At 45.2% G+C, this 10,430-nt stretch overlaps 1 protein-coding gene across 1 annotated transcript; it reads left to right on the top strand.

The window, feature by feature from the left end:
- Nucleotides 1–2,315: 2,315 nt before the first annotated feature.
- LOC145411969 (uncharacterized) lies at nucleotides 2,316–3,485 on the top strand. Its single transcript, XM_080281939.1, has one exon. The coding sequence runs from the start codon at nucleotides 2,316–2,318 to the stop codon at nucleotides 3,483–3,485; it is 1,170 nt and encodes a 389-aa protein (XP_080138065.1).
- The last annotated feature ends 6,945 nt before the right edge of the window (nucleotides 3,486–10,430 follow it).

Below are 10,430 nucleotides of genomic sequence, written 5' to 3' on the forward strand. Positions count from 1 at the left end.
GGGCAAGGACAATTGAACACATTCCTCCCACAGCTGATGCTCCTGAGGAACTTACCAAAAGAGCATAGTACCAGGCGGGACATGTTTGGGGCCAAGCTTTAGTTTCCCAACCAGAGCTCCCATCACCATCTGTCTGGGGTTGGCAGAAACTCAACAGTACTTGGCAACCTGTATGGACAAAGTTGCCTGTTGTCCAGAACACCTGCTCAGAATTAATCAGTTGCCACTGTAAAACTGCTTGCAAAGGGAACTGCAAGTACTACAAGGCTAACTTGCCATGTACGTCATTATGTGACTGCGATGGACATTGTTTTAATATCTGAATTTCATCGAAAAGACATGCATTAGATGTTTGCCATTGCATCAGAGTTATAACGGAAATGGGCTTCAGCAGGTAGCCACCTTGAATTTCAAGTTGGCCGACCTTCTACATTGGACAGTGATTCCATTGGATTGCCAGACCCTGAAAACATAGGGTTAGTCATTGGAATTGTTTCTATCTATCATAGTATTGGAGTTACTGAAGAAAATGGGGTTCTAAGGCGACCATCTTGAAATCCAAGATGGCCGACCTTTGCCGGGTCAGAAAAATCATTCCATTCAAGTGGTAGACCCTAACAACCTGGGGTTAACCATTGGAATTATGTTTCTATCATATCATTGGAGTAATTGAAGAAAATATGGGTTGAAAGGCAGCCATTTTGAAATCCAAGATGGTGACCACCAGGGGCCCAAGATTCTGGAGGTCCATCTCAAAAAATGATTGTCTGGGTCCCTTCTACAACTGTGCAAAATTTGGTGTTTTCCTGAAAAAGTGAACGATTGTTTGCCTTATCTGCTGGACTAGTAAAACCACTAACTCGGAGACAAACGGCCACCCTTATGGGTTTATGGTTTGGCTCTAGATAGATATAGGGGGTAGGGTGGCTCAGTGGTAGAGTGTCGAACTTGGGACCAGGGGTCGTTAGTTCGAACCACGCCCGGTAGCTGCCATGCCGGGAGGGGTAGCACCCTCTTTTTACCTAGCAAGGCTATATGATCTAGTGAGGTCTAGCTTGGGGGAACATTTTCCCTTTTCTAGATCGATAGATAGACACACTTCTGTCATTGTTTCTTAATTTTGCATCATCCCCTAACTACCTGGAAGTCATCACTATCATCATAGCTTGGTCTCATCCTTGACCACCCTTGTTTCTATATTACCTGCCATGCCTAACACTTCTGCTGCCACTTACTCTGCCATACCAGCCTCACTTTCCCACTCATATAACCAGTCCTTTACACTAATGACCTCACTCTTTCTTCAAATTTCTCTACTAAGCTTACCTGCTGAAATACAAATTATTATTTTTTTTTTTAAGGACTAGATACATGCAAAATGAGGGCTCACTGGGCATTGTTTTTAACTTCATAGAGATTCTTGTCTAATGGCAGCTCTTGTTGCAGGTCCACAGCTGAAATTGACTCTGCAAAGCACAGCTAAGCAATGTGGTCATCAGAGAGCCACCTGAGTAAAACATACATGGTAAAGTGTTGACATTATATAGGCACATGTTGTGTTGTCTCAGTACAGTACTGTACATCCTACATGAGGTACCTCTTCCAAATATATGTGGCTTATACTCTCTCTTCATAATATCTTTCATTGTAAGAAGTGTGAATCACTGGATGAGTGGTAGGAGTTGATCCAGGATCATTTAGCTGTTGTGATATCCTTTGCATTTGCTGCTGTACAACTGCTGCATAAACACCGGATAAGGACTGGTAAAATAAGGAACCCAGTGGTATTTTAGACTGCATTAATAGCTTAAAACTCAGCAGTGAACTATTTATTTGAAAATATGGTTACATAGTACTTGCAAGTGCAGAAGCAGTTATTGTTCAGTAATAATGACCTTTGTATCAGCAGTATTGTTCAGTGGAGACTAGTTTATGGCAGGAATTAAGAGAGTTTGGGGGAATCTTATGACAGGATGATAAAGGAAGAACCAGATGTAAAGATATATAGAGTCTGAGGTAGGTGACAAAATGGTGTAGGTGGCAAAAGATGAACCAGATGTAAATTTGAGTATGAGGTGGATGACAAAATAATGGAAGTGGTAAAGGAAGAACCAGGTCTAAAGGTACAGTGTGAAGTGCATAACAGAATAATGGAGGTGGTAAAGGAAGAAACAGATGTGAAGTTAGAGTGTGAGGTGGATGACAAAATGATGGAAGTTGTAAAGGAAGAACCAGATATAAAGTTAGAGTGTGAGGTGGATGACAAAATGATGGAAGTTGTAAAGGAAGAACCAGATATAAAGTTAGAATGTGAGATGAGTGACAAAATGTTCCTCAGTGACAATGAGACTGTCCTGGAGGCAGTGTCCTCAGCTGAAGTTAAGCAGTTCAGATGTTTGGAGTGTGATAAAACATTTCCTTTTAAGAACAGTCTTAAACGACATGCAGTTGTTCATTCAGGAGTGAAGAATTTTAAGTGTGATGAATGTGGTAAACGATTTGCACAGAAGGGTGGTCTTATTCAGCACCTATTAATTCATTCAGGAGTGAAGAATTTCAAGTGTGATGAATGTGGTAAACTATTTGCACAGAAAGGTAGTCTCACCAGACACCTATTACTTCATTCAGGAGTGAAGAATTTCAAGTGTGATGAATGTGGTAAACGATTTACATTGAAGGAATCTCTCACCAAACATCTATTAAATCATTCAGGAGTGAAGAATTTCAAGTGTGATGAATGTGGTAAACGATTTGCACAGAAGGAAAATCTCATCAGACACCTATTAATTCATTCAGGAGTGAAGAATTTCAAGTGTGATGAATGTGGTAAACGATTTACACAGAAGGGTGATCTCAACCAACACATATTAATTCATTCACGAATGAAGAACTTCAAGTGTGATGAATGTGGTAAACTATTTGCACAGAAGCGTAGTCTCACCAAACACCTATTAATTCATTCAGGAGTGAAGAATTTCAAGTGTGATGAATGTGGTAAACGATTTACATTGAAGGAAACTCTCACCAAACATATATTAATTCATTCAGGAGTGAAGAATTTCAAGTGTGATGAATGTGGTAAACGATTTACATTGAAGAAAGCTCTCACCAAACACCTATTAATTCATTCAAGAGTGAAGAATTTCAAGTGTGATGAATGTGGTAAACTATTTGCACATAAGAGTATTTACACCAAACACCTAGGAATTCATTTAGGAGTGAAGAAGTTCAAGTGTGATGAATGTGGTAAACTATTTGGACGGAATAGTGGTCTCACCAGACACCAATTAATTCATTCAGGAGTGAAGAATTTCAAGTGTGATGAATGTGGTAAACGATTTGCACGTAACAGTGATCTCACCAGACATCTATCAATTCATTCAGATGTGAAGAATTTCAAGCGTGATGAATGTGGTAAACAGTTTGGTCAGAGAAGCAGTCTCACCAGACACCTATTAAATCATTGTGCAGGGAAGAGTTTCTAGTGTGCTTAATGTGGCAAACAGATGACTCAGTTGATGTCATCCAACGCTGTTTAATTCATTAAGGAATGAAGAAATTCAAGTGTGATGAATGGGGTAATTGGTTTTATAATAGGTTCTCTCCAGTATCAGTTCAGGAGTGAAAAATTTTCAAATATCATGACTGGAAAACTGTGCAGAAAAAAAAAAAAAGTTTTTATTCACTTGGCACCTGACAGTTCATTCGGGTGTGAAAACAATTATATAGTTGTGGTAAATGTGGCCATGTGGAGAGGATGGAGAGTGAGAGACTGACAAGGAGAGTGTATGTGAGTGAGGTGGAGGGGGAGAGAGGGAGGGGGAGGCCGAGGATGAGGTGGAGGGACGGAGTGGAAAAGTATATGAGAGAGGGAGGTGTGCACTGGGAGCAGGGCAGTGAAATGGCGGGGGGACAGGGCGACATGGAGGCGATTTGTTTGTGGCCACCCTGTATGGGATTGAGGCGTCTGGCAATAGATAGATAGATAAATATGACAAAGCTTGAAGAAGAAAAATCAGGCTTTAACCAGGCATCCCCCCCGTTTCCTTGCTTGCTGTTGTTGTGGGGGGGCGTCAGAGACGTCGATTGGGTCTTGACGAGTGGCAGAGCTATGGTGGGGTCTCTACTCTGCCCTCTCCCCTCTCCTTGGGTCCCTGTCACTGCCTCAACTTATTTTGCAATGCTCTTTTTCCTATTGCTTCTTCCTTCCTTTTCCCCTATCATCATCAAATAGTGGAGGCCTTTAGTGATGATACTAGTCTCCGCCCCTTTGTCATTTCGGGCGAGACTGCTTCCTCCCCACATGTTTGCCGTTTGTGGCAACCCGTATATTGCTTGCCTCCTCTATCTGGGAGTTGAGTCCACCATGGGGTAGGGTGCAGTTCCCTGCCGTGGGCAACACGCTCCCTTAGTAGGTGGGTTGGCATAAGACAGGCAGCCCAGTGTGGACCCGCCGGGCAAATCAGCTCTCCATGTGTTGGCTCAAGTCAACCTTGGCTAGGGTCAAGCAGGCCTTGTTTGGTGGGCACCACATTGGCCCGTAGCTGCCACTCCACACCAAACCGTGTCCGCATATACCACTCCCACTATCCCTGGGGCTGTTGGGTGAGTTGGACCCAACATCAGCCTCCCCTTGTTGGGCTGCATGGTGGGTGGGGGGTGGGGTGGTGAAGTCCACCAGTTCACATTATATGGATACAGTTACTTTTTCTCACCTGATTATGTTGATGACCCAGGACTCCCCTTTGACTGTGGCCTCAACTTCTTCCCCTTCCCCTACACGTTCGGTTACATTAAACACCCCATCCTCCCCACCTACTGTGTCTTCCACTCCTCCAGCTTCTGCTCTGTCTACTTCAGTCAGTCCTTCTACTATTGTCACACTTCATCCTTACCTTCCTCCTTCACCTCCTGTCTCTAATCCTTCTATGTCCTCTGTCTCCCTCTCCCGACCTCATCCTTCTTCCTATGTACCTGCCTCGTCCCTCACCTCCTCAATTTTCGGTTCACAGACATGGTCAAAATTTTTCAGTGTCCATGATACAACCAACGACCTCTCACTCCACCTCTCTCTACTTTGACAAATAGGCAGGGTTGTCACCTCCTTGGCCGGTCCGAATGGTACCCGTCTCCTTGTCGTTCACAGTGCTGCCCAAGCCGAGAAAGTGACATTGCTGGTCAGCAATGCAGGACAACCCATCTTTGTGTCCTTAGGCATCCAGCTCAATTCCGCCACTGGCAATGTCCGTTTACCATCTTGGATGTCCTTCGGCCAGAGGGCTTTCACAGATTGCTCTAATGACATTGAGCTAATCCTTTCAGAACAGCTTCATCCAATACGTTCAGTTCATTGTTATACAATTCCTCCTTGTGGACGACGCCAAGAGCCTGCTAATATCGTAAAAATAGTTTTTGCCTTTAGCGATCTGCCCGCCACAGTCATCATTGGAGGCACTGTTCTCCAAGTATGTGAGTATATTCCATCTTCTCACCAGTGCACATCTTGTTGGCTCTTCGGCCATCCAGCCAAATACTGCCAATCATCTGCAATCTGTGCCAGCTGTGCACTGGCCAGTCATACCACCTCAGAATGCATTTCCACCATCCGATGCTGCCCTAACTGTCAGAGTAGCCATTCTGCCACCTACCAACAATGTCCCGTCTACCTCTTCGAAGTAGAAGTGTCCAACGTCTGCTGGAAAACTGGCCTCTCCCTTCGTGAGGCTCGTTGCAGAGTTCATGGCCTCGGTCACCATCCTAACGTTACCTATGCACATGTAGCTCGTTCTCCTCCCGTAGTAACTTCAAGTACCAGAACTGGTTTTTCTTCCCCTTCTGCACCTGTCTCTGTATCTGCTGCCTCTTCTTCCTCTCCTCCCACCTCTCGTCTTCCCACCTCTCGCTCTGTCCCTACCCCTGTGACTGTTGGCTCCTCTTCCCTTCCTCCTAGTACTCCTATTTCCACCTCTCCCTCCTCTCTACCTAACCCCGCCTCTACCTGAGTCCTCCCCTTACAGACTCATCTTGATCCTGTCTCTATTTCCTTCTCTGTTGTAAATTCCTTTATCCCTATCTCCTCTCCATCCCCTTCCTTACCAACGTCCTGTCCGATCCCCATCCTCCTTTAGTGGTAAGCACAGGCTACCCATCGCGTTGGACTGTAAATCTCTCTTGCCCATCCTCCTACTTCTCCGGCTTGTAAAGTTCGCCCAACGAATACCTGCCCCTCTTGATCAATACACTCTACCGCGTCGAAGTCCACATCTCAGCAGTCTCCTCAGTCATGTCCCTGGACTGCCTCACCACCGGCTGATTGTAACACAAAACCCTCTGGTGATGACGACAGTGAAACCATCCCCAAGATTATGGATTACATTTTAACTTCTACGCCATATTCAGTAGACAGTGCTGTACCCTCTCTGTTGAAGTTCATCCTGTACCACTTGATCTCCCTCCTACTCCTCTCCCCCCTTCATTTCTCCCTCCTTCACCTTCTGTCCCCTCCTCCTCTCTGCCCCCTCCTTTTCCAGTTCTTCCAATACTCCTTCCCCTCTATCTCTCCCCATGCCTCCTGGCTATGGTGGCCATCCTGCTTGTCCACCACTTCCACCTTCTGCCGCTCTTCGTACTATCGTAATGACTCGGTAATATATGGTACTATTCTGTATTATATTTTACTTAAGGATGGAAGTTTGGAGGGTAAGGTGCTTGAAAGGGTACAGCAGGGAAGAAAGGTTGCTGGTTCCTTGAAAGCAGTGATAAGAAACAGGGAAGTGAGCATGGAAGTGAAAAAGCTACTACATGACAGTATTGTGATACCAACTCTAATGTATGGAAGTGAAGCTTGGACCTTGTTGGAGGGGCATAAGTCAAGAGTGAGAGCAGTGGAAATGAGTTATTTGAGAGGAGCATGTAGAGTTACATGGAGAGATAGACTGACAAATGAGGAAGTTGAGCATTGTGGTGTGGATGTGGATGTGATAAGAAATGTTAGGAGAAACACACTGAGGTGGTTTGGCCATGTGGAGAGGATGGAGAGTAAGAGACTAACAAGGAGAGTGTATGTAAGTGAGGTGGAGGGTGAGAGAGGGAGGGGAAGGCCAAGGATGAGATGGAGGGATGGAGTGGAGAGATATGAGGCGTCTCGTGGACAAGGGGCGAATGCGCCATTTTTTTTTTTTTTTAGTTATGAGCGTTTAAAGTTCAGGTATAGGTGGCAGACATAGAATATTACAGAATAGCATGTTATTATATATCATTAGAATCCTCTGGAAGAGGCAAATTTATACTGCAGGAAAAAATTAAAAACACACACACACACACACACACACACACACACATAGAGTAAAACACGCGATGGTGTTTTTTCAGCATATAGTAATTATTGTTCAATCAACTTGAAATTCATTCCTGTATTAGATGTAAATGAAACTAAGATACTGTGAAATTTTCAGCCAAAAATTCCTTTAATTAATATTTTTCCTATAATTATTAATTAAAAATTTTCATCTTATTGGCATCAGGTTGTATTATTGTGTGTATGATAACCATTATATTGTTAATGACTGACACAATGAAGTTATAATACTCACCAACTATTTACAACTCCAACCGCACACCAATGTGAAGGGGGGGGGGGCTGATGGTTAGTAGTCGAGGACGTCATCGGAGAGGTCGTCCACAACTTCACTCTTTTCCTCATCCATGTTGTCTTGGGTTGCAAACAGGGTGGTGTATGCAGGTGTGTATGCCACAGGGATGTACTGAAGGAGCTCCTTGAGGTGTTGTAGCTTCTTCCTATTCATAGGTACACCTGAGGGGTACTTCTTTGGGAGGTCTACCTGTGCAAGGTCAAACGCAGGGTCGTGCTCCTCCGACCTGCCCTTCTGTAGTTTCCACTCTCGTACCTCATGGTAGTTGTCGCTATACCCCCCACACACCTTGACACCCTGGAGGTAGTCATTATCTGCCATAATGCGCCGAGCTGCCTTGAAGCCCACGTTCGTCTGCTTGGCCTTGGTCATGTGACGCTGAATGACGTCAAAGTCTAAAAAGTCGTCGGCTGTCATCCTGACTACGGTGGCTGGGTCTGATTTTCGGCAGGACTTCATGAGCGTTATGTAGTGCTCAGTTGTGTATACTTCCTTGCCCTTGAGGTGCTTTTCTAACACACCGAAATCCCGGTCGCAGGGCAGGTAGCTGTGCCCTGGCTCCAAGTAGTAGTGGTGTATTGAGGAGAACTGGTTTGAGTGAAGCAGGCGGAGGTATAGGAGCACGATGTTGATATTTTTGTTTTGCCCCGCACAGTTGTCGCTAAAGACCAAGAATTTTAGGATATCATTGGGCACATAATTCTTGATAAAATGGAGGAGACAGCTGGCCACCTCACACGAGCCTCGCCTGGCCTCGCTCTCATTCCACACATAGAAGTATGGATGGTTGGCTTTCAGGTCGTGGATCCCCAGATTATACGTCCACATTTTGCATCTGTAATACTGGGCACTTGTAGTCAGTCGTGGCGTGGGCAGTGTCTGCTGCAAGTCCACTGCAATGGCAAAAACTGTGGGTGTCTTGTCTTGTGTGTAGACATCAATGAAACTTCTGCCTATCTCGACGTGGCACTGATGCTCATGCCTCTTGAGGGTCAGGGACGCAATTTTTTCCTTGTCGGCCACAGGATCCAGGAACTCGAACTGTATCTTAAACGTGTCACAGGTGGAGCAGGTGTCGCTTTTGGGAGCACTGATGCTTATCTTGTAATCCCGTACTTTGGCTATGAACCGGGACAGAATAATGGCATTACGTTCCAGTCCCTTCTCCTCCATGTAATCCTGGAACGATTCATACAGGCCGGTCCAGCTAGACCCTGGGGACAGGTACACCTTGTCTGGGTTCTTTGCCCTTGAGTAATGGGACTGGCATGTAGGGAGTTTTTTGCAGAACTCTTCAACCATCTCAAGTAGCTCGGGGGCCGTCTTGTTTGCAGGTTCTTGGCGGCCACGTTGGTCCGGGGCTGGGGTGGCAGTGGGGGAGAGAGAGGCCTTGGCCAACACATTTCGCACTCGCTTGTCAGTAATGGCATGAATATTTAGAAAGGCAATGAAACAGACATTAATAGTAACATTATCAACCACCACAGTGTAACTTTTCCCATGCTTCTTTCTACTTTCCTTCCCCTTCACTCTTGGCCTTGCAATTTCTTTTGTGTGCACCCTGGCATTAATATACTGTGACTGAAGGTCATGGCTTTTCAATTCCCAATATGCCTTAAAGAAATTGTTCACATTCTCCAACCCCACTTTTTCGTAACACTTGTTCTTACAGGTACAAGCCGGGCCTACCCTCTTTTCATCCACAACAGCTCCATACCTGTTGACATACCCCTCACCACTGTCTCTTTTGGCCTTTTTCTGGGACTTTAGCCAAGTCTCGGGCCTTCTTTTGCGTGAAGGCACGAGCGGCGGTGTATTGGCGTTATCGTGGTTGGTAGTACTCGCCATGACACCGAGTAATTCACTCGTAATCTCAAAGTAATATGGAGCCTAAACAATCCCAGGCTTCACTCACGTGCTTGGGGGGATAACTAGCGGGGGTGCTAACGTGCGTCTGATAGGCTGAGAGGCGGCCCTTTAACTCTGACACAGGGAGCCACTCGCCCATTGGCTGGGCACGTGCCGACATTCGCCCCTACTGCTCTGAAGTCACGGACCATCCCCACCCTCCTCCTCCCCTCCACGTGTGCAAAACAAGGGAGATTGAACCTAGAATTCTGAACCCACATGGGTCGGAATCAGAAAACGCTCTCCACCACGAGATTTTCAGTACTTCCATCTATCGGAAAACATGCATAACTCATTTTTGATGGGGGTGGCGCATTCGCCCCTTGTCCACGAGACTCCTCATATATGAGAGAGAGGGGTGTGAATTGGGAGCAGGGCAGTGGAATGGTGGGGGACAGGGCAATATGGAGGCGATTTGTTTGTGGCCACCCCCTAAGGGATTAAGGCGTCCGGCAATAGATAGGTCGATAGATAGTAATATATTTTACTTCCTGTGTATTTATATTTTACTTCCTGTGTATTATATTTTATCTTTAGTATTAATTTCCTTTTATCTTTCCTAGACTCTATTTTTCTGTTAGGTTTTACTTTTATTTGGTGTTTTAAGGTTTTAGTATGTCTATTTTACAATGGAGCATACGCAGCTTTACGGCCCATCACAATGACCTTCTCTGTCTTTCAGTTCAGTGTCCGTCCTTAGTCTGTTTACAAGAACCCCGATTGTCTTCCCCTTTGGTACCTATACCCGGCTATTGTTTCTTGTCCTCTCCTGCTTCTCTTTCTTTTTCAGCTATCCTAGTCCACCATACAGGTCCTCTTGAACGTCTGTCCATTAACGCCATTGTTCCATGTCATTTTATTTGTGTTTTT

This window comes from Coenobita brevimanus, chromosome 91 (genome assembly GCF_032717465.1).
Source record: "Coenobita brevimanus isolate Jiangsu-jjx chromosome 91, ASM3271746v2, whole genome shotgun sequence".
In the NCBI taxonomy this organism is placed as follows: domain Eukaryota; kingdom Metazoa; phylum Arthropoda; class Malacostraca; order Decapoda; family Coenobitidae; genus Coenobita; species Coenobita brevimanus.